General features: G+C 40.1%; 2 protein-coding genes across 3 annotated transcripts in view; one reads left to right on the plus strand and one right to left on the minus strand.

Moving 5' to 3' along the window:
- The window catches only part of BORCS5 (BLOC-1 related complex subunit 5), a 72,974-nt gene that overhangs the window by 47,528 nt on the left and 1,276 nt on the right, over positions 1 to 24,170 (minus strand). The window contains exon 2 of one of the 2 annotated variants that reach the window (XM_076200734.1): positions 4,769 to 4,836. The gene's annotated coding sequence lies outside the window, so the exon portion shown is untranslated. Of the gene's footprint in view, positions 1 to 4,764; positions 4,837 to 24,170 lie in introns of both variants that reach the window. The other variant, XM_076200735.1, reaches the window with a different exon arrangement.
- LOC143034170 (uncharacterized) lies at positions 14,304 to 22,977 on the plus strand. The gene is made up of 9 exons (XM_076200117.1): positions 14,304 to 15,722; positions 16,820 to 17,002; positions 17,238 to 17,380; positions 17,549 to 17,657; positions 18,251 to 18,348; positions 18,697 to 18,810; positions 20,085 to 20,211; positions 21,233 to 21,385; positions 21,821 to 22,977. The coding sequence occupies exons 1-9, from the start codon at positions 15,080 to 15,082 to the stop codon at positions 21,913 to 21,915; spliced, it is 1,665 nt and encodes a 554-aa protein (XP_076056232.1). The 5' UTR covers positions 14,304 to 15,079; the 3' UTR covers positions 21,916 to 22,977.

The following is a 24,170-nucleotide window of genomic DNA, read 5'->3' on the forward strand; positions in this document are numbered from 1 at the left end:
AAACTAACTCGCTGTGTTTACTATGCTTCCAGGCACTTCAATTTAACGAGATAGAGAGAGAGAGAGAAAGAGAGAGAGAGACTGTTTACATCGGAATACGCGTTCCTGCGGCCGAAGCCGTCACCTGTGCCTTTATAATACATACCCGGGAGAGCCACGGCAAGTGACATGGACAGCTTGTTATAAGCGGGGAGGGTCTCTCTCTCTCTCTCTCTCTCTCTCTCTCTCTCTCTCTCTCCACAAGAGGAAACCATCAGCGAAGGAGACGAAGAAGACGCCCGCACAAATTCGTGGCTGAAGTGGCAAGGGGGATCGAACCTGCTGAGAGTTGTTTTTGAGTGGGAAGGGAGGGTGTCTGCATGGAAGCTTGCCCAGAGGGACCGTGGGGGGGGGAGGCTGGCGACGACGAGTGAGTAAAGCAAAGCGCCCCCCGGCGTATGCTCCCGACGGACTGATGGTGTGGAATGGGACGACGGAAAACAAAAGAAAATCAAAATCAAGACGGAAACGAGATCGAATGGATCACAAAATGGCACAACGACGATCACTCTTGGACAACAACTCCACAATACTGGAGTTCGTTCGGGCGTTTGAGCCCCAATTCAAGATGAAACGTGTCCTGCCACCAGCTCCTCGGCTAAATGAAATCGCTTGAAATAAGTCGAAGAAAAAAGTGTGCCGCATCGGAGCCCCTTTTCTTCAGAAAAAAGTAGTGGCGCAGTCTTGGACATTCAATTTGAAATGATCATCGTTAACACATCCTATCGTCATTCGTACTGCTGGCTCGCTCACTTCCAAAGTACTTTGTCAAAATGACACTTTATACGTCATTTTCTTCTTCTTCTTCTTCGTGTTTCCTTCAAAATTACCAAATAATTACTAGACACGAGGGCAGTATATTATACACGAGTGAAATCTTGAAATGTCATAAAATATGGGGGACTTCGTCATTCAGGAGGCTTCCCAGTGGAGAGAACTTTCGTTATCCGTTCAGGACATTAAGTTTGGGCTCGTGGTTTGATGGGATTCAGACTCTATGTGTGAAATGTCACAAATCCTCGAAAACGTCAACTAACAAGATGTGGGTGTCTGGAGACGCAGTTTCGTCTGACACGACTCTGAACTTCCGTAATGAATATGCCTCACGGTAGGGACTGCCTATGTATGTATTGCATTCCCCTCGGAAAGGAGGAAGGCAGAAGAAGGAAGGCGAAGAGGAGAGGCAAGGGAGAGAAGCAGGAGAAGGGAGGGGGAGAAGGAAAGGTGAAAGTAACGAAGAAAAAAAAGTAGAGGAGAAAAGAAGAAAAGATGGAAAGAAAGAAGGATGCCAACAAGAAAGGAGGGGCATATTTGGTACTGTACAAACTAAAGTGCGTATCCACTTGAGGTGCAAGCAATGAAAATAGATCCAGGCATCCTTAAATTTAATCATTATTGTTCGCACTTGTTTGTTTGTGTTTGGCTGCTGGCGGCTGATTTCACTCGCCCGATGGAATGGCTTTTCCCGCGCAGCGAAAGTGACGACGACGCGTCGCCCTTTCTGCATAACAGTGTTCACTGACGGAAAAAATTGATTGAGGCGCCGCCGGGGTGGGCTCCATCGTAGTCACGCGAACGTTGTGCCTCTCTGCAGTCACCTCATCAGTTACACTGATCTGTTACAAAGATGAAACATGTCGAGAAGACCTTATTGTCCATACCGAGGTCGGATGCCTCCCGGACGGACACGGACACGCGCACACACACACACACACACACACACACACACACACACACACACACACACACACTCCTGCCCGTCCCACTCCCATCCTCCACCACGTGTCATTGTTTCCCTTTCTCATCTTAGCTCCTTGTGAATGAAGGGTCATCCCTGTCTCCCGCCCACTGCCCCCCTGGGGGAGTCAGAAGCAATGCAGTAAGACACAGCACATCCACAGGAGGGCCGCTTCTCTTACACGGCCCATATTGTTGGCATACGATCAAAATCGGAGCGCACTACAAAAGATCCTAATTTACCATCTGCCATGACACCAGTACCTCACAGTCAAGACTTACCTGTACCAGATCCCCCAAAGCAAATTACATTAAATGATGACACGTCTAGTGATGACATAACAAACAAAGAAACAGATGATATGGATCAAACATATGAGGCTTGCTGTTCTTCGTGTGAACGACATTTTTAAGGAGATCTGAACGGCCTTGTCTGTGATGTAAGTCTGTTCACGAAGCAACCTGAACTGTTTGGTTCTTGGCTGAAGGGTTGGAATTTTCAACAGAAAAAGACCTTTTTTTTATCGTGATTGCCATGGTGTTTTCGAGAAAATGTTCTCAGTTGGTGATGGTCTCTTGTTCTGCGATGATGTCCAGTCTGCTACGGGAAGAACTTGGTCACAAATATAACACAAATGAGTCACACTTGTTTAATGACTCTTCAAACACAAATGAGTCACACTTGTTTGATGACTCTTTAAACACAAATGAGTCACACTTGTTTGATGACTCTTTAAACACAAATGAGTCACACTTGTTTGATGACTCTTTAAACACAAATGAGTCACACTTGTTTAATGACTCTTCAAACACAAATGAGTCACACTTGTTTAATGACTCTTCAAACACAAATGAGTCACACTTGTTTGATGACTCTTTAAACACAAATGAGTCACACTTGTTTAATGACTCTTCAAACACAAATGAGTCACACTTGTTTGATGACTCTTTAAACACAAATGAGTCACACTTGTTTGATGACTCTTCAAACACAAATGAGTCACACTTGTTTAATGACTCTTCACACATAAATGAGTCACACTTGTTTAATGACTCTTCAAACACAAATGAGTCACACTTGTTTAATGACTCTTCAAACACAAATGAGTCACATTGTTTAATGACTCTTCAAACACAAATGATTCACACTTGTTTAATGACTCTTCAAACACAAATGAGTCACACTTGTTTAATGACTTCACACACAAATGAGTCATACTTGTTTAATGACTATTCAAACAAATGAGTCACACTTGTTTAATGACTCTTCACACACAAATGAGTCACACTTGTTTAATGACTCTTCAAACACAAATGATTCACACTTGTTTAATGACTCTTCAAACACAAATGAGTCACACTTGTTTGATGACTCTTTAAACACAGTCACACTTGTTTAATGACTCTTCAAACACAAATGAGTCACACTTGTTTAATGACTTCACACACAAATGAGTCATACTTGTTTAATGACTATTCAAACAAATGAGTCACACTTGTTTAATGACTCTTCACACACAAATGAGTCACACTTGTTTAATGACTTCACACAAATGAGTCACACTTGTTTAATGACTCTTCACACACAAATGAGTCACACTTGTTTAATGACTTCACACACAAATGAGTCACACTTGTTTAATGACTCTTCACACACAAATGAGTCACACTTGTTTAATGACTCAAACACAAATGAGTCACACTTGTTTAATGACTCTTCACACACAAATGAGTCACACTTGTTTAATGACTCAAACACAAATGAGTCACACTTGTTTAATGACTCTTCAAACACAAATGAGTCACATTTGCTTAATGACTCTTCAAACACAAATGAGTCACACTTGTTTAATGACTCTTCAAAAGTAAGCTTGAGAACAGACCTCCCCCCATAATGGGAATAAGTTTCCTTATGTTCCTTTGTTTCATGCAGCTAACATGAAGGAAACATGTGAGAGTATGAAGCTTCTATTGCAAAAAAATGAGAACTGAGCTTGGATTTTTCTATGGTATATCTGTAGTGACCTAAAGGTTGTGGCACTTTTACTTGGAAGACAGATGGGCTACAATAAGTTATGTTGTTTCCTCTGGGACAGCTGGGATAAAAAAAAAATCACTATATAAAGAAAGATTGTCCAAAGCAATCGCTGGTTCCAGGAAAGAAGAATACCATTAGTGTTCCACTTGTTGATCCTGAGAAAACATAACTGCTTCCTTTGCATGTTAAGCTAGGGTTGATGACGAATTTTGCCACAGGTAATAAAGCTGTCAGGAGACTCACATATTTGAATATTTTCCAGTGAAAGTGATACCAAAATCAAGGAAGGTATTTTTTGTAGGGCTACAGATTAGGGAACTGATTTAAAGTTCTACACAACGTTCATCATCATCAGGGGGATCTTTTACTAATTTAGGTCCACGAGTTAAATTTATCATACAGATTGAACAAGATAACAGATTACCATTCTTGAATATTTTGGTACATAGTCGAGGTAGATATTTCAAGTTTGATGTTTTTAGAAAGCTTACTAATATCTTACCTCATGTTCATTTTTATTCTACCCTTCATCTAAAAATTAAACTGTTTTTTCATATGTTTGCCAGGGCCTACGAAATTTGCAATCCATTATTTCTACATGAAGAACTTTGAGGCATTGAGGGCACTGCATCAAACCTGAAGTATCCCAACCATTTTGTTGAAAATGTCCAGAGAATGGCAAGGTAGTCAAACTACCTACAACAAAGATCGAATCAATCATTTTAGTATGAAGAATCTTTTACTTCTTCCATATCATAAAAGTTTATCTAGACTTCCACAAATTGTCAATACTTTTAGCATCAATGTCGTGTTTAAAAATAGTACCATTAAAGGTCCTTGTAAAGAATTACCCCGACAATGATGAAAGTTGTGTCTATAGTATTACATGTCAAATCTGATCAATCTTACATTGGTCAAACAAGCAAAGACATGAGAAAGAACCAACATACGTACAGTGTCAGATCGGGTCAACAGTCCAGTGGAGGTTTTGTCCGCATCAGAGATTTTGGCCACAATATTGACTGAAACGACACCAGAAAACATATTAATTGTAATTTATCGTTAAACAGGAACATCATCAAAATCAGTCAAATACAACAATTCTTTTACAACCATTTAAATTTAAGCGTACGTTTCTATAAATTGGATATCTTTATTGCACAGATAATTGTACCGTGGTATGGTGAGGTCATCTGGACAGTAGCCCACGCCTCTTTTCCCATCTTCCCCCTCACCACCCTCCCTTTGTGCCTCCCCCCACCCCTTACTGTTTCTGCATTTGTGTTCCTCCCGATATCTCATGTACTTTGAAGATGGATTATTATATAAAAAAAAAAAAAAAAAAAAAAAAAAACTCCCATCCCAGTGGTCCCTTGCAAAGATCTTAAATAATGCGTATGTTGTGATTTGTGTTGCATGCATATATATATATATATATATATATATATATATATATATATATATATATATATATAAATATAAACAAATAATTTCCGACAGTCACCCCGGGAATCGAACCGGGGTTTCGCTTGACGCCTTACCTCAGTCGGTAAGGTGGTAGTTTCTATGCCATGCTGAAACCCGCGGATCGATTCCCGGAGCGACTGTCGGAAATTATTTGTACGACTCCTCGATGTTACTAGCGATTCACTTCAGGTGTGTATATATATATATATATATATATATATATATATATATATATATATATATATATTAGTAAAGGGGGGGAGCAGGTTCTCAGTAATACACGTGGAGTTAAAAACGACAGCATTGTTGTAGTTGTTCAGTTTTTTCTTCGTATTCTCGATTTTCCTGATAAGAGATTTTCCATTGACTGGGTGGATTAAAACTAGGTCTCTATATTCTTCCATTTGTTCTTATTTGATATGGTAACAGTAAAGGTACTAGACAATAACAAGATATAACTGAAATAACAAAAATTACATGGTGACAATAAAGGTACTAGACAATATCAAGACACAACTGAAATAACAAAAAATTACATGGTAACAGTAATAATAAAGGTGACAAATTTATAAAAATAAATACGGAGACTTACGTATTTAAAGAGAAGGAAGGGTGTGACAGAGCTGGGGATGACAGAAGTATATATACCTAAGATCATGTCAGACCAAGGGGGGGGGAGGAATAGACAATAAGGACCTCAGAGGTCAAGGGTAAGGGGGGGTTGGGGGGAGGGTTTGGCGGGTGCGGTCCCGGTGGGGGGGGGCGGAGGTGGAGGGAGAGAGAGAGAAGGGGTAGAGGGAGAGGGGGGATTTTTATTTCTAAATAAAGGAATAGAGGAGATTACATTGCATTGAATGTTAATGACCGGAGTTTTGTCCTTAATGTGAAAGGCTTCGAGTAGTTGTAGTCTCCTAGGGTCATTGCTTGATCCAATAATTTTGGTATTGTTGATCAAATCATCTCTCCTGAGTGCAGCGTTATGGAAACTCCTATGATGTTCTTTGATTGCCCCCTCTTGTAGGTGGAAAGTGAGGAAATTACAATTTCCTGTAGAACATTGATATTCATATACTACATTAGTTTTAGATGTGAAGTCCGATCGCTTAGACAAATTGTTTGTCATGATCAGGGAGGAAGTTTTTGGGTTTTTATAATATATGAGAACTCTGATTTTGTTGTTCTCATTTGTAGGAAGGCAATTTTTATAAATGATGTCCCTGATGACTTTTTCATCTTTCTTATAATTACTAGTGAAGGTGTTTCTGTAGTAAATGTTAATGGAGTTATGATTTTGTGGTTCTTTAATTGTGAAATGGGATTCTAGCATTTTGGAGGTAACAGAATCAAAGTCAGTGTTAGAATACCCATTATTTGTGAGCATCTGTCTCAGGTGTTGGAGTTCACTGTGTAAAGCTTGCCATGAGGAACATACTGAAATGGCTCTTTTTATATATGCTCTAATGACACCTTTTTTGTAGTTGTCTGTGCACTCGCTCTTACCATTCATGCACTTATCCAAGTTGGTGGGTTTTCTATATACACTAGTAATGAAGTTGTCGGAAGTAGAATCGACCAGCACATCCAGGAAGGGTATATATATATTAATATACATATATATATATATATATATATATATATATATATATATATATACATATATATATACATATATATATATATACATATATATTGCTTTCAGGAAAGGTTCTCTCTAAGGCAATTTTAGTTTAAATCAACTGCGCTAGTGGGTTTCACAATCTTGAGGTCGGTGTTCTCGTAACTTAGGGAAATACCTTTCTATTGGTAGCAGAGAGCGTTTGGACGTAGCTACTCATTCATCCAATATTAGGATTGTGTCTCAAACCAGAGACCATTTACCAGAACGACGACCCATCAGCGTCCAGGGCACCTGTGAGCCGATTCGCGTCTGGGCCCGAAAACCCAACGGCCCACGATCACGTGACCACTTATCTCCACTCGGACGTTGTAACCGAAGAGACTACTGCCACTTTGACAGTCTCCACCCTGAAGAAGCCTCATCAGAAGCGAAAAATTCAAGTTAAAATGTGATCATCATTTCTCTTTGAGTAGAGATAAGTCTTCAATTTATAAAAGAACATTGCTCTATAGGAATACCAGTAAAATTCCTACAATATTGCATCAATGTTATGTAGTCAATACTTCATACACGGTTCTTGAAAAGATGCGTAGGTGTTGGCGTCTCGAGCAGTACAAGCGACGGTGGCTAACTTTTATACATTTCTTCTGGTGGTCACCACGCGATTCCATTCAGCGAAGGACCCACACATCACTAATTCGCCTTGTGCGGTGACGAGTGCTCCTCCCATACCACACAAAGCTGGGTGAGACTTGCATAGCGTTCCTGTTTGTCAGCCCAACCGTTTTCTTCGCTGTAACTCCTACTCTCTCTCTCCTGCTTGTGAGAAGAGAAATGGGACAGCCATTCCCGTTCCTGTCGCCACCACAAATTCTACAACTCGGAATCCAGACACCCTGTATCCCGCGACCATCTTAGTGGGCGTGGAAGCACATCTTGGGTACCGGATTCGGAGACGTCCCGATTCCCGAATGCACCATCAAGTCTCGGGAGAAGTCTGGCTGGATACAGAGCGAGGGTAGTGTTTGCCTGTGCTGGGCTACCTCTGTTTGTGTGTTCAGTCTTTGGTGTGTGCATGGAAGGTATCGGATTAACCTTTTTCGTGATTCAGTCTCTGGTAAGTACATATGGTAGAAATGTGTCTGAGCAACCTTGTTCGTGATTCGATCCCTGGTGTGTGTGCATGGCATGGGTATGTGTGGGCTCGCCTCGTTCTTGATTCCGTCTTTGGTGTGTTGCACGTTCTAGGGAGATGCTGGGCCCCGTTCGTGACTCGGTCTCTGGGGGAGCCTCCCTTTCCACCGAAGAGTGGGAGAACGACGAAGGAGCCCTGCTTGGCCGATCTCCCTCCAGGCCCACAAGCAGGTGGTGCCACCCCCTCGGGTCGGACCCGCGCACTGACACGGAGCCAATCCTCATGCTACATTTCGCCCTATGTCAAACCACGCGTGACGTCACGGAGCCATCAGCCACGCCGTCTAGAGGGGGTGCCAGCTGTTGGAGGGAGGCGGCGGCGTCGTCGTCTTCGTCGTGTACGGGGACGGACACCTCCTCCCTGGCACTCTGGGCGGCGTCATGCGTGTGGCATGCGCGCCAGAGGCTGTGTGACAGCTCAGAGGAGACTTTTCTTGGCCTCGACCCTATGGCACTTTGTATAGGTTACGTCATGGCTGGCGACAGGCGATTTCATCACACCTCCAAGGATCGCACCCCGGAGGGTCGAAGCCAAGGCTAAGGTCAGCCAACGCGTCACCAAAATACAATCACTTGGCGCCTGACATTGCGAAAAAGGAAAGGTATTAATCGTCGTTAGTGGTGACGACGCCAAACCCGTCGCTCTAACTTCCTTGACAGATTACTGGAATGGAGGTTTCCGTGCTTACGAGGTCTTGTCGACCAACCCTCTGCTTCATCACATTATTGTTCTGCCAGCCAAGGCCAGGCTGGCTGCTTCCGACAACTGGTAACATCTGAGGCATGGGAATAAAGGCAAAGTCGACCGACCGAGACCCCTTTCAGCCCCAGAGAGCTGTTTTCTGCCCTCTCCCGGGATGAAAATCTACAACCTACTTTAGTTGTTCAAAAGTATATGGACTCGGTTTTTCAAATTCACCAAAAGAAATGGTTACTTGTTTCATGCATGCTGAGCGAGGACAATTGGGTGGGGCATCAAAGAATTTGCTATATGGATCCAAAAATCCGTTATTACTCTCATATAATCAATATAAAACAACTACATATCACACTGCTCAGTTGGGTTGAAATTCATTCCATTTTCTTTGCAGCCGCGCGAGTACATGCCGTGTCATGGGCAGACGTCCCTACACTCACACACACTTATCAATTCACTGACTTTTGTGAGGTGAGCGCTGCGAGGTGAGTGTGGGGACGTTTCTATGTCACAGCATCTGAAAGTAGTAGGGAGGTGGGGGGGGGGGTGGCAGCTGCAAGTTGTCAACTCTCCACGCGTGAAAAGGTGTAAGAAATAAAAAGCTGAAATTCACAGAAATAGATCTTGGACTGCATCTTGCGTTAGAGGTGAAAGGGGTACACGGGTTTTTGAAAGTGGACCACCACAAACAGGTACACGTCATCGGTCCCCTTCTTTTTACTTTTTTTTTTCTCCGAATAAAAAACTGCAATCTGAACGAAAATATACGTAAACTGGAAACGATATACTTTTGGCTAACCGTACATCACCACGCTGGGCGGGATAACTGGAGCACCGCGTACTCGCACAAGCGGAAATCTAGAAAAAAAAAAAGAAAAAAAAAAAGAGAAAGACCTCAAATGTCACAAAATTGTGTCGACGAAGACCATCAGCCATTTCGAGTTCACTGCTGAGCAAAGGCCTCTCCCATCCGAGTCGCACGACTGCTCCAACCCCTGCCACACCACCCTTGCAAACTTCTCTATCTCGTCTCACCAACTTCTAGCTCACCATCCTGTATATAAGTGAGACACAACAACAGACCACAAACGAAAATTGGTCATCAACACAGAGAGAGAAAAAAGGGAAGAGAGAGAGATATAGCAGGCTACCACAGCCCCTGAAAGAGGTTCCATTACCACGCTGTCACTGGTGGAAAACACCACCTGTACGCCATGGGACAAATGGATGATGCCCACAGCATTCCAGAACGCACCCCCTCCTCCTCCTCCCATAATCATTGGATTTAGTTGTAGAATTGTATCTATATATGTGTCCTGCCTGTCGTCACGCTGTTTTATTCGGCTTTCAGGGAGAGCACCTATGCAGCGATACGGTTCAGTCCGTCTTACATTTAAATAATACTATTGACAGCAGAGCCTGGGCTGTGCGCACTCAACAGTGACGTCATGTCGGGCATCTAATTCCCTTGCGTTCGAGCGCCGTCGAAAAATTGTGTTCGACCAGCCATGGCCAACCTGTCAGCATCGTTGCGTCGTCATGCTTAATGCTTTCAGTCCTTCCCTCCCACTGCTCTCACAATGAGACAGTCAGCCGCTGTACTCTGTCACGAGATTATGTCTGTTCGCACCATCCCCATAATCTACTAATTCAATCGAAGTGATTTTTTTAATTAACTAGTTACTAAATATGCAGTGGATCGCTATCGAGTGGGCAATATATATTCTACACATCTGTTTCCATTTTTGTAGTGTGTCGACTCATAAACACTACCCGATGATGTTATTTATAACCAAATTTAAAAAATAAGATTGTTAACTTTATGGAATCGTTTTGTATTTATTTTTAATTATTCATAATGAAATGAATAATTTTAAAATACAACAATATTTCATAAAATCAACAATCTTATTTTCTAATTTGGTTATAAATAACATCATCGCGCAGTGCTTATGAATCGACACATTCCAAAAGTGGAAACAGATGTGTAGAATATATATTTTTGGTGGAAACGTAAATATGAAGGAGAAATTTGCTGAGGCACACAAACTTTCAATTGATGAGAATATCACACAGGTTAAGAAGAACCGTGAGTGTTTATCCAAAATAATACTCTATTTTCTTTTGTGGAAACTTTGAAACTCCCTTTACGTGGACATGATGAAAAAATGCAATTTAGTCAATCTGGGGGTATTTAGAAGATTAATGATTTTTGCTTCTGAATAAGATCCAGATCTGAAAAATCACTCAGAAACCAGTACGGTCTTCAAAGGTACTAAGACAATTCAGAGGGAAGTACCTGACTGTTACAAACGTATCACGAGGAGGTAAGGACAGAAATTAGAGAAGTTTCCTTTGTAGCTGTCAGGGATGATAACACAATAGACGTTTCGCAAGACACTTAATCGTCACTGTTCTACGGTGCGTGTTGAATGGAGAAATATTTGAAAAAAATGGATTCTTTATTCCAGGAAATCAAATTGCAGATAGCATATCAAAAGATGTTCTAAAACAATTAGATATAATCCTTCAAAGAAATGGACGACAAAAACTGATAACTCAGACATTTGATGATGCAAATGTCATGGAAGGGAAAAATACAGGACTTCAAGCAAACATAAGAGCAGTTTATCGTAGTGCACGTTTCATTCACTGTTATGTAAATAAATTTAATTCAATATTAAGAAATGCAGCAGGTATCACACAGAATGCAATGATATTCTTCTCTGATGCTGATGGGGATCTTCTGGTTGAGAAGACTGCCCAAGTGTTGAGCCCATCTGTTGTGGGTTTGCTCGTTTATTATTTCAGGAGAAGACCCTCAGTCGATCTCACTGGAGAGATGTTTCGCTTTGTGGGACCGAGTCAGAGCACTGTAACAAGCGAGCGAGTCGGTCGTTCCCATTAGCAAAGCCCTGGATTGCCACGAGTCTTTTCCATTTTCACTTGGTCTCCTCTCAGTTTCAGCACGAGGGGTGCACCAGTTACCTCTGAGGGATGTGGAGTGAGGGCGTGAGAGCAGGGTATCATGGTATTTGCTCTTGGCGGATAGAAGAGAGTGAACATCCTGAGAATTCTCATCGAACTAGTCACGATGACGTCGCCTTGTAAAGCCAAGAGCATCAACAGCAACTTGATGGACTGTTACACGAAGGTTGACCCATTCCTCGTTTATAACAAAGTTTATTTTGGGTCGAGATTGGGGATGGCGTTTTGGTGTTGCGCAACGGTTTTGCGAATGTTTTCCGGTGTTTGCAGTTTCTTTCAGGGTAAAATGGGCGTATCTGAAGTATCATTTTGGATCTTACAAGTCGTCGGTCCAGCACTCCGCTCCTCTCATTGCCTAGGTCAGGAACACGTACTTCTGGTCTTGTTGATGGATAATGATGTCAACGAGATACCAAGGCTTGTATCTAGGGTGCATGCAAGACGTCTTATATTTGTTCTTTTGTTGGTCAAATTATGCTCCGAGCACAATGTTCGATGACTGAGATTGTTGTTGTTGCGATGTCCTGTGCCCTGTCTGCCAGATAGGTTCTTCTTCCTCCAAGTTTCAGAGTTTGATCAGACTCTGTCATTGAAATCTCCATCATGATTTTGTCACGTGGCGAGATTCTGCGGAGAACTACATCAAGCGATTCACAGAAAGCGTCTTTTGTCGAATATTCAGTATTAAGGGTAGGTGCATAGGCGCTGATCGTCGCATAACGCCCCTGAGTTAGAGGTATGCGCAAGGTCACCAGTCTTTCATTTATGCCGGTTGGGTGTTCGGGGAACTTTTGGAGTAGTGTACTGCGAACTGAAAAACAGACGTCGTCGAACATCTTCAGGATAACTCCTCAAGAAGAAAACGTATCCTTCGCCGGTTTCTGTCTGTGAATCTTCACCAAGGAGGCGCGGCTCACGGAGTGCAGTTATGCCAATGCTGTATTTTTTCAGTTCATGAACAATGAGCACTGTGCGTCTATGTGGACGGAGTAGTTTTGTTTCTTGGGAATCTAGGAGCAACCGGACGTTCCAGGTAGCAATCATGAAAGGGATCAGTGGTCTATTAGTTTGTTCTACGTTGGATCGTGCCTGGATGGTCGCGGTGAACCATTCAGTGAATATGAAATGGCCAATGTTTAGGTCACCTTTTCTAGACCCTTCTCCATTTAGGGTGAGGGTTCTAGGGCAGTGGTCCCCAACCTTAGCCTTTTTATCGCCGCGGACCGCTCAATTTTCTTTGTGTTATCCCAATCAATGCAATGATTAAAGTCCCTTAAATACACAAACAACCCACTTGAAACTTACCCTGAAACTTGGGACTTTAATCATTGCACTGATTGGGATCACACAAAGAAAATTATCTAAGAACATTAGGAGAGAAATATCCTAGAATCATGTTATATTAAAGCTTCATTTGAGAACAACATGAATATGAGCATGGGAATGTATAAATTAGACAACTATATAACAAACGAAGTTGTCGACAGTAGTAGGGTCAAATGTCCTGCAGTGTTGAGTGAGTAAGGTCACAATGGACCTGTCCTAATTCCCCCTAATGTATCTCGTTTGTATATATATTATCACTATTTCCTTATTTTGTACCTGTGAGAATGTCTTGAATAGACAAAAACATTTGGCCACCTTTCATTTTATTTTTCAAGCAGTTTTATTACACATTTTGTGAATCACATGTATTTGTGATTTATTTGTGCATATATATATTATATATATATACAGTATATATATATATATATATATATATATATATATATATATATATATATATATGCAGAAAGATCACTAAAAACAACACGTGATCCACAAATTTTGCTGGTAACCACTAAGGAAATCGGAAGAAAACAGTATATCCCAAGCGCTTTCGTGTAATTCACATCTTCAGGGTGAATACAAGATTGTGAATTACACGAAGATGTGAATTACACGAAAGCGCTTGGGATATACTGTTTTCTTCCGATTTCCTTAGTGGTTACCAGCAAAAAAAAAAAAAAAAAAAAAATAATAATAATGATAATAATAATATAATAATATATATATATATACATACACATGGTTAATACTACTGCTTCAGACATGGGAAACCTGTGTTCGTTCTTCAGTACATGCCAAGCAACTGTTCAGGTTGCACTTTCATAGCTTCCCGACTCCTCTTTCAATGGTGGGCTTCACAAGAGCAGTAAACCAGTATCACATTTCAGTATTGCTATTAAGTCAGTACAGTCAAGATTATTAAACTGGTTTCAGACTACATACAACCACAGCCATTCAAACATGCCCAAAACTCAACATTTACTTCACATCATACATATAATCTTAATCAAGCCAGATTAAGCTACTTTGATGAGTCACAAAGGCTGTATCATCCCCCCGGGTATAGGGTAGTCATGTAGTGGACCATTAAGCTGAAATCAACATATTCATCTTGAAATGCCAAAAACAATCATGAAAAAGCTCTATGATACAACTTCATCAATGATACTAACATTTATTTTTCCTTTACAGTTTAGGTAATGCAGCAGCAACACCCAAAATAAGCAGGACATACTTCACAATGACAAAAGGTTACAGTAATACAATGAACTGTGACACTGTCACAATACTTGAGCAACTGATCTAAGACAGTTGTTCTCAACCTTTATTGCCCCCAACTCATTTCTAACATATATAAGGGTGTCACACCCCCAACCCCATTTCCACATTATGTGTGCCTCAAAAGGTGAATGCTTACCTTTACTGTTAATCTAATATGACATTTACCAAACACCATGGAGTTATGGAGATTGTAGAAATTGTGAGTTGCAGCTTATGAAAAACCAGTATTTCAGTAGTTTGGGTCTGAAAATCTGGTCCCAGTCTCCCCTTCTACCCCTAAAAATATAAGATTCCCCATAGCTAGGTGGGAATATCTTCTTGGCTGAGAACCCCTGGTCTAGGATGCATGCATGCATGCAGATAGTACCAGTGTGTACATCATGAAGGATTACACCAGAGGTACATAGCCAAACATCAGTGCACAACCTGAGTACACATCGTACTTGAGGGCAACCCCACTCATATCTATACTTTGGAACAAGCCCATCATGATGACAAGAAATAGGTCAACTGGCACTTAGTGACCTAAGCAATACAGAAGGTAGCCAGCAGGAACTGCTGCTTTTGGTGGCTCCTCTGTTGGTGGATGTGAAGGAAAGTCCCACAGCGACAAGCATTTCTTCTGCAGTGATGAGGTATCAAAGAACATGGCAGTCGCAGTGGTCCTGTGAGACGGAGCCTCTACACCATAATGCTTTCTAGTCCCTTAGATCATTGCGGAGTTGCAATGGCAATGCTCATGGCAATCACATCATTTTTGCACATGACTTCCACACAAAAGATCCTGTTACAGGAGCACCAGAATCTCTTGTCACCCCAAAGTGTGGTAGACATATTTACCACAGTGCAACCATTTCAGCCCTCGCTTCATCTTCTGCAACAAGTGCACCTTCCCATCACCAAACATGGGTTTGCAAGTGGCCACCACCATCTCCCGCTGGATGACCAGTCATTGTTTCCAGGTCAGGTCTCTCTTCGACAACTACAGACAGTCAGAAGGAATCATGAAAGCCAGAACATAACTAGGTTTTTTGACAGTGAGTACAGCAAACAACCAGGTCGTCAATGGGGAGTCCCTGAAGATGAAGATGATATACCTAGTGGGTCTTACTGGAGGAGTCTTGTCAACAAAGTTCCAAGCGGACATATAAAACACTCTAGAACCTCTCGCAATGCAGTCGCTGACAAAGGCCAAGGCGCTCATTCTAGTTCCTCCCAGTCTACATCACTGAGGCATCAGAGACTCCAGCAGATCCCGAGACCAAGATTGTCTCGGTTAGACTCCCCTTTAGGAAACAAATCTCCAAGGGAAGCTTCAGCACAACTCTCACGATGTGAGTAAAACCAGCAAAATTTCTAATTCTCTACTTCAGGGCTTCTCCACCTTTCTCTTTTTGAGCATCTCATGTTTATGTATTGCTGTTCTTCAACCTCCATCCTGCTAAATGTTGGTTTATGGGCCAACTTGTAAAACTCTGTTGTTTCATCGGTGTCTATGGACCACAAGTTAAGAATGACTATGCTATCTTAAGCTACAAAACAATGTTTACCTCCTTTTCTTCTTCATCCTACTCCTTTTCCTCTTACACACTGTCCACATTGTACATACATTGTCTGCAGGCAAAGGTAACAAGTCCATCACTCTACAAATTTCTTATATGAATTTGAAAATACTGTCTGATCACATGGATGGGGCTTAACACTCTGGCATAGGCTACTCCTTGCCTTCCCCAGAGTCCCCTACCCTTCTTTCTCTTCTTTGTTTTGGTAATGCATTCTTTCTCTCCTTGTTCCAAACTGTCTCCAATTTTCTGTTATCCATAAAGCCCTAATGCTTTTCCTTCAGAAAATGAAAACCTTGTGGTTTTGCACGGTTTCCCCTCATAGCCTCACCTACTTTTCCCTTTCAATATAGACCTAAAAGGAGTCTTGACTGATTGTGAACCCCTTCATGACGGTACTTGCTCTCTCAGATGAATATACTTACATGACCTTTGCCCAAACAAAATAGATAAAGCACATCACTGTAATGACAAGGTTCAAATCAGATCACAATAGTCTATTTTCTCCTGAACTTCCTCCTTTTCCTGCCACACTTCTTCCTAAGGTCAGCCTGACCCCTCACGTCCATGTGACCTTGGGTCAAACCCCTTGTAAACTAACTTTTGGAATACTTCATTATAATACCATGTGTTTATATTTATTCAGAAAAACCTTTAATTCAAAGGATCTGAACTGTCCAGTCAACCAGATCTACTTACCTACCTGCCTTTCCACCTCCCTCCTACTGCCTCTCACTACCTATTTATCTATCTCCCTCTACCTCCCACCACTTACTACTTGTACCTACCTTCTTACCTACCTTCCTCTCTATTTAATTCGTACATACTTCCTGCCACTTACTACTATTTGCCTCTTCCTGACTCTAAAGGGTTGCTGTGGGACCCACTGGTCCAACTTCTGAAGATGTCACTGTCCAAGGACTCAGAGTGTAGGACAAAGACAGGTCTCCAGGGTGTCTGTCGCCTGGGCACGACCTGCACCTCAGGAGAAGCCAAAGAAGGGTTGGCCCCCATTCATACCTGTGACAATGGCTATGGCACCTGCTGCATCAGTAAGTATGATTACTGTGTTCTCCTTCGGTAGTGTATGTCCTCACTTTGGTTGAAATATGTAAAATATATGCATACATCCATAATATATATATATACACATACACACACTACATATATATATATATATATATATATATACACACACACACTTGAATTTTGATGCTAATAATATTCAACTATTTCTGTAAAACCTATGTGAGTACACACTGACAGTTGCCCTCTCTTTCCTCACAGACCAAGTCAGCTGTGGTGATGTCATCAAGGTCAACAAGACCTACTTCACAACCAAGACCTCAACCTCGGGAACCTGTCCCGTCAAAGTTTCCAAGATTTCAAGTGAAATCTGCCATCTGCGTCTCGATCTCACAATATTCAGGGTAAGGAGGTTGTTTCCCTGCATCATCCTGTTGATATCTTTAACTGCAGACCATAGAATACCTGCTAAATGTAAATAAACAAAGTATGTTTCCATGAACTACACTTATTCATTCTCAGTTAACTTAATTTTATTTTTGTTCTGTTTTATCTTATTTTATTCTTTCTAGCTGAAAGGCGCAACATTAGGCAGTTGTCAGCGTGATGTTTTCCTGGTGTCAGGCCACAATGTAAACTCCTTTGTTCCAAAGCTATGTGGCAACAATGACGGACAACATTGTAAGTTCAATGACCAAGTCAGTAACAAAGCAATTTGTACTCAGTTTCAAAATGTTTGGGAAAATATAGACAAAGACAACAGTCCAAAGTTTCTTCCTCTTAGAGAGATCTGTGGAAGGGTCTGAGGTCCATTGCCAGCTGGGTTGTCAGTTTTCCATTTAGTGAAACTTGAGGCAACAATTATTAAGTTTTGCAGTCATCTGATGACATCCACTGCATCTTCCATACCAGGAGGTTCTTGTTTGTTATCTTATGTCTCTCATACTTATGTACTGCTGTTCTTCAGCTTTCTGGAGACCCTTCAAAAATGGATAATTTTTTGAGGAATCTAATATTAGTTTTCAGCTGGATCCCCACTTGTGGAACTTTGTTGATTTCTAGAATCTTTGCAGTTGTAATATCATGCAGCATTCTCTCTCTCTCTCTTTTTTTTTTTAAAGAGATTATTTCATTCCATTATGGGACATTACCAGGGCTGGGTTCCTATTGACCAAAACCCTATACAAGTCAGGGATTATCCCTCAAAAGTTTACCATAGGCCCCCATCCCTTTCCCACATTCAACCTAACCTCATTCTTCCTTTTCCCCACCAGTATATGTGGATGTAGACATGGTCTCTGGGCCTTTAGAGTTAAATGTTATCACAGTGGGAGAGGGACTACAGCGGAGGGTAGACGTCCTCATCACCCAGGTGAGTGTGGCAGAGTTCAGTCTTGGAACTGAATCACAATGTGCTTGTTTATGAAATATGATTACTAATCCATTCCCAATACCAATGACTGAGGACTGTAACAATTTGTGTTCTCACGTGCACCACTTCCTTTGGTGGGAATCATGTATCTCAGAAAATATTAGACTATGAAAAAGTTTAACTTGTTCAGAAATGTCATCCCATATATTTTGTTCAGTTGAAAGAAACTCCTGTACTTCCCAAATGATTGTAAAAACAGATTTTGGAGAAAAAAAATCTAAAAAGCCAAAAAGAAAGCCTGCAGTCTCAAAGTACTATTAACCTGCTTGAGTTCTGTCTTGGTGGTAGATCCCCTGCAACAGTGCCCATCGCCCACTGCCCAACTGTCTCCAGTACTACACAGGTGCGCAAGGCTTCTTTGCCTCCTTCAACTACGGTCAGAATGGCACCGACACTTACCTGGTAGGGCACAACTCCTGATGGAGGTCATATTGAATCACAGCCTTTCTATCTCTTCTTTGCATCCCAAATCCTTTCTTTCATGCTCATTCTGTTTCTCATCCCAGTATTAATTGGTTGAGATTTCCTGAGGGGATCTCAATCAATTAACACCGATACTCCTATCTATCCTATTCCTTCAGTCAAAATGCACTTTTTCACCCTAAAATGGACTAGACATATTCTTATCTAAACATAGTGGCACTGTTTTATATGCTCAATTTTTTGTTTTCTGCATTCATAATCTTATGTGATTAAGTGCAGTAGTCTTTCTGCTGCTTAGTTTTCCCACCCAAAAGAAAAACAAAGAAATTAACAATATTATACATAGATAATACCTCTATGACAAGCCACCATATGGGGGTTTTTAGTAATCAGTGAATCTTGCATATGTGCATTAAAGGAAGGTATGGTGCTGCTTCATTAGACAATGGCAAATGTGGTGCCAATTTACAAAGGTAGTAAGGAGACACCAAAGATATAAACAAAGTTGGGACCATACATGAATCTGAAACTAGATATGATAAACTGGACACAACTTAGAGGGAACTTTGGGTGTCACTGCAACATGTCACTGTTATGAATACCCCAGGATGATGAAGGCCAAAACCTCACTCCTTTCTTTTTGCCCAGTGGCATGGAAGAACGGCATTGCACGCTATACTCCACTCAAAATCCAGACATCAATTCTTCATGGATTAGGCTTTCATTCTACCCTTTACAAATTTATGTACAGGTTTAAAAGAAGACTAGATTCTTGAGCATGCTCCCAAGTAGTGATTTCTTTTATTGATTTATTTATCATGATCAAGTGTAGTAGAATGATTCATTTTATTGATTTATTTATTATGATCAAATACAGTCAAAGGAAATGACCAAAATAATGCTGTAATTTATTTATATTGTCATAATTTACATATTGTAAACCATGGCTAGTGTAATTTAGGAAATTATATAAATTGATAAAATTTACTCAATGCAATGTTGTTAAAAAAAAAAAGATACTGTACATTAGATCTCAATGCAATGTTGTTAAAAAAAAAAAGATACTGTACATTAGATCTAGAAATGAAACTCCAAACCACATGCAAAAAATACTATGAGAGAGGAGCCCAAATAAGACAAGTCTCTTACCCTCCCATGCACTTGAAATAGGTAAGATGCCATAGAGGAGCTTATAACACCTTAATTGTTGCTACAAGACTGATGTGTATCTATCTGACCATCTCCCACACCAGAATGATATGAACTATGCAGTTTGCCTGCGGAAGGAGGCAGGATTCTGCTCCATCATCTACAGTACTGATGACCTCACAATGTCCACCACTTACAAGTTTGAAGTGGTAAATTACATCATCACTGCTGGTATGTTGAGTGTGTGTACAGTATACTGTACTGTATTACCGTAAACTGTACCATACGAGTCAAGTTTTCAAGCCTAAAAAAATCTTTCCAAAACTAGAGGTCGACTTATATGGTGGGTATAAAATGCAAACCTTCACCACCTAGTTGTAAACAAGTGGGACAGCACTATTTACCGTACCTCCAGCAGACTGTCATAAATATATCCCACTTAAACTTGTGTATGGTGAACAAATTTGAAATACTAACACAGAAATTAATATCAAATAATAAAACAGTAACACAAATTCAGTATTCTATCAATGCTACAGCACACATTGCATCCAATAGCTAATACAAAAACTGTAAAGGCCAACCAAAGCATTGATTACATCACTGATGTCAATGGGAGATGAGTGACAGTTTTACAATAACATAAGATACATAGGTGTACTATAAAAGAACTACCTAATATGATGTGTAATTTGTGGTATTAATATTTTATGGGAGTTGGTGTTGACTTTAATGTGTTTATCAGCAGACATCATGAATTTTAAATGTTTGCTAAGTTATACTGATACAATATACAGTACCTACTGATGTGTGTTGTAGGTTGTTTGCTATACAATCCATATAGAAAGATATAACAGTTTGTGTCTCAATATACAGGTAAGTGGTGTGACTTTATGTAGCTTTGGCACAGGTTATCATATACTGTAGCTTAACTTTATTTATTGGTAGGCCTAAGTTCTAGGCCAGTAGCTTACCATGTTTGGGGGTCAACCTATACAGTAGGTATAGGCCTAACTCAGAATTTTGAGCTAAAATTCTTGAAGATGAATTGTATGCCAGGTCAACTTGTATGCCACAATTTACAATAATTGTATAAATTTCTACTAAACCAAGATATGTATAGCCACATTTCCATACCATAATACTCTGCCCAATCTGACCTACTGAATGTGCTCATTAATCTATAATATAGTTGCCCCTGTCATCTCAATGAATCACCTAACCCCTCCCCCATGCCTTCTGGTATCCCCAGGGACAGCGACTTCAATTGTGCCTGCAGGTGAGGCAGGGGTTGGAGTGGAGAGCTGTCCAGATGATTTCCTTGTGTTAGGTGGCACCAGACTTTGCGGGGACAGGCTCAATAATGGCAGAGACCCTCTACCATCCAACAATGCCCCAGTTACAGGTACATATACACATTTGTTCAATTTATGTGTAAATAATGTTCCATACAAGGAGGACAGCACCAGAGATAGGCAGCCAAGGGAAACAAGATATCACCAAATTAAATGATCAAGTTTTCCTTGCTATTTTGATGAAACTTATAAAATGATGGTCCTTAAATCTAGTACATACCATTGTTCATGCACATATTTCCTATAATTTCTTGATCATAGTAGGTATGAGCAATTCCCTCCATTGACTTTTATTGTCTTTAACCTATATTCATGAATGTTTGGCAGTGCAAATTAGAAAAATCCAATAATGACCCACCCTGCACACCCCATACAACAAAGATCCAATCAATTCACAATTTCTTCTTCCCAGCAATGGAATTGGTGACACTGGTTAACTAGATATTACTGGATGTAATATAAGTAATAAAACAAATTTATTGCAGATATGACCAATGGCCCTTTCATTGTTCAGTTTCAAAGCAATAGCGAAAGTGTTGGTGGTGGATTCCGACTCTCCTACCAGCAACATCCATGTTGACCTCTCAACCAGGGGAACCTTAAACTCGTTACCCATCTTTTTTAACAGAACAGTCTAACTGACACATTTAGTTACAGTGGCACCCTGGAACTCAAATACCCCAGAGGTGACTTGGAATATGAAAAAAATATAAAAATAAATTAAATAAAGGAGCCCCAAAAATTGAACTTTTCTTAGAACTTGAACATGAAGACGGCCATAACATGCAGTACTACATTCTACATATATCTGATAAAAAGATAGTATCCAAGAAGACTTTAACAATTTTCTTAACACTTATTTGATTCTGTGTCTTCCATGCTCTTTGTGAATCCAACTAGATAGGCATTTATGTATACGACAAAGTGTTTGTGCATGTGTATGCATTTGCCTAATTGTAGTGTACAAGGAGCTATGCTCGTATGGTCCTGTCCCACTCTCCAATCATAATACCTCATTTCAAATTTATGCACAGTTCCAGATTGTGCTATATCTTCTAGATTATTCCAGAATTTATACATCTATTTGGGAAAATATTTTTTTCATGTCCTTCACATGTTACATGTCTATATTTACTTAACTGTAGTATACAGGGAAAGAGCAACACTCATGGGGTCCTGTCCCTTACTCTCCAGTTTATCATGCCCAGCTTTGAATTCATGTACGGTTCCAACATTGTTTATATCCTTGGTTTCCAATTGTCATACATAGATCTGAACTCATGTACTGTTCCAGCTTGGGCTATATCACCTAAGGTATACCAAGTATTTATACATCTGTATGGAAACTGTATTTCCTCACATCTTTTAGACATTTAATCTTTCTCAATTTGTTCTCATGACGTCTTAAAACCCTCCTATCCCTAATGAAGAGATTTCTTCTGTCAATTTAGTCTATTCTTAGCGACCTAAATACTTTAATCTTTCCCTTCACTCTTTCAATGTTGGTAGATACAGTATTTTTAGTCTCTCCTCATATGGTTTATCTACCAGGATGGGAATCAGTTTGGTTGCTCCCCTCTGTATTCTCTCAAACTTGCTTATATCTTTTACTTTGCATGGGGACCATACCATTTCTGTGCATACATGCTCTTTCACTTACATATATATATATATATATATATGTGTGTGTGTGTGTATATATATGTATACATACATAATATTAAATACCAATAAAAATGTACAATATTTTATTTCCTTTAATTCCAAAGCTGAGCTATCTACCTAATTTATTTTTTAAGAATACCACTCACGAAAGTGACCTAGTTTTTTGTGGTGACAGTCAACTCGTAAATTTAAATGTAGGTATGTGCGATACCTTAACCCCTTCCATCGATGATGCCTATGTAGACATCATGAGGCATGAGTGAATATACAAGGATGCCAGTATCGGCATCTTAATTATATCTATTTTGTAGTTGTAGTTGATGACTCCCATATTCTGTGAACTGACTTGATCATATTTTCTGTGGTTATTAATACTTGAGTGAACGAGAACGAGTAATACAGCTGTAGCTTTATATTTTATGATGCGAATATTGTGATACATCATCATACATCAGGCAGCTGATGCTGCCTGCGAGAATTTGTCTCGTATTGAAGAGTTAAACAGTTCTGTATTCATAAACTAAACACCTCAAAGTAAATTACTGTTGGATTCATATAATATAATGAGCAGAAATTACTCACTTCTGTAGATATGACTAAAGAAAACATTGGAAGATATAGAGAAAAACTCAAAATCAACAGAACACCAGGGCCTAATGGCTGGCATCCAAAATTTAGAGAGAAATGAAGAATGAAATTAATATCCAATTGGAAATTAAATATAACAAAAAATATATATATATATCACAATCAAGGATACACCAAGAGAATGGAAGGTATCAAACATTTCTCCTGTTAAAAAAAAATGACAAGCAGAAGTCACAACAAGCCTAACCTCATAGAAAAATTATGGGAAAAAAATACAAAAATTACTATGAAGCATCACTTTGAAAGTAACCGTTTAAAGGAAAACAGGATTCAAACTCACAACTAAGCAAATGTTGACCTCACAAGGTTGTCTCTAAAAGAGAGAACCCTCAATGGAGGAGATTGCAGGGTAAATTTTTAGAAGTGCACACCTCCATAATATAGCATTAGAATATTAAACATTAATTTTGTAAATTATAACACATCAATGTAATATATATTTTTCTTGGCAAAAATCAATAACAGAAAAAGATGCTACAAGCAATACACTTATGAACGGAGGAGCTGCAGAGGTTGCTTGAG

Source organism: Oratosquilla oratoria, chromosome 17, assembly GCF_046742065.1.
Source record: "Oratosquilla oratoria isolate Oo_2021 chromosome 17, ASM4674206v1, whole genome shotgun sequence".
NCBI classification, from domain to species: domain Eukaryota; kingdom Metazoa; phylum Arthropoda; class Malacostraca; order Stomatopoda; family Squillidae; genus Oratosquilla; species Oratosquilla oratoria.

Bases quoted from the DNA above. Each gene is read 5' to 3' on its own strand.
- LOC143034170 (XM_076200117.1), top strand. From the start codon at position 15,080: ATGCTTTCTAGTCCCTTAGATCATTGCGGAGTTGCAATGGCAATGCTC. The intron at 15,723-16,819 runs GTGAGTAAAACC...CTGACTCTAAAG, and splicing joins TTCAGCACAACTCTCACGAT to GGTTGCTGTGGGACCCACTG. The intron at 17,658-18,250 runs GTAAGTTCAATG...TTTCCCCACCAG, and splicing joins CAACAATGACGGACAACATT to TATATGTGGATGTAGACATG.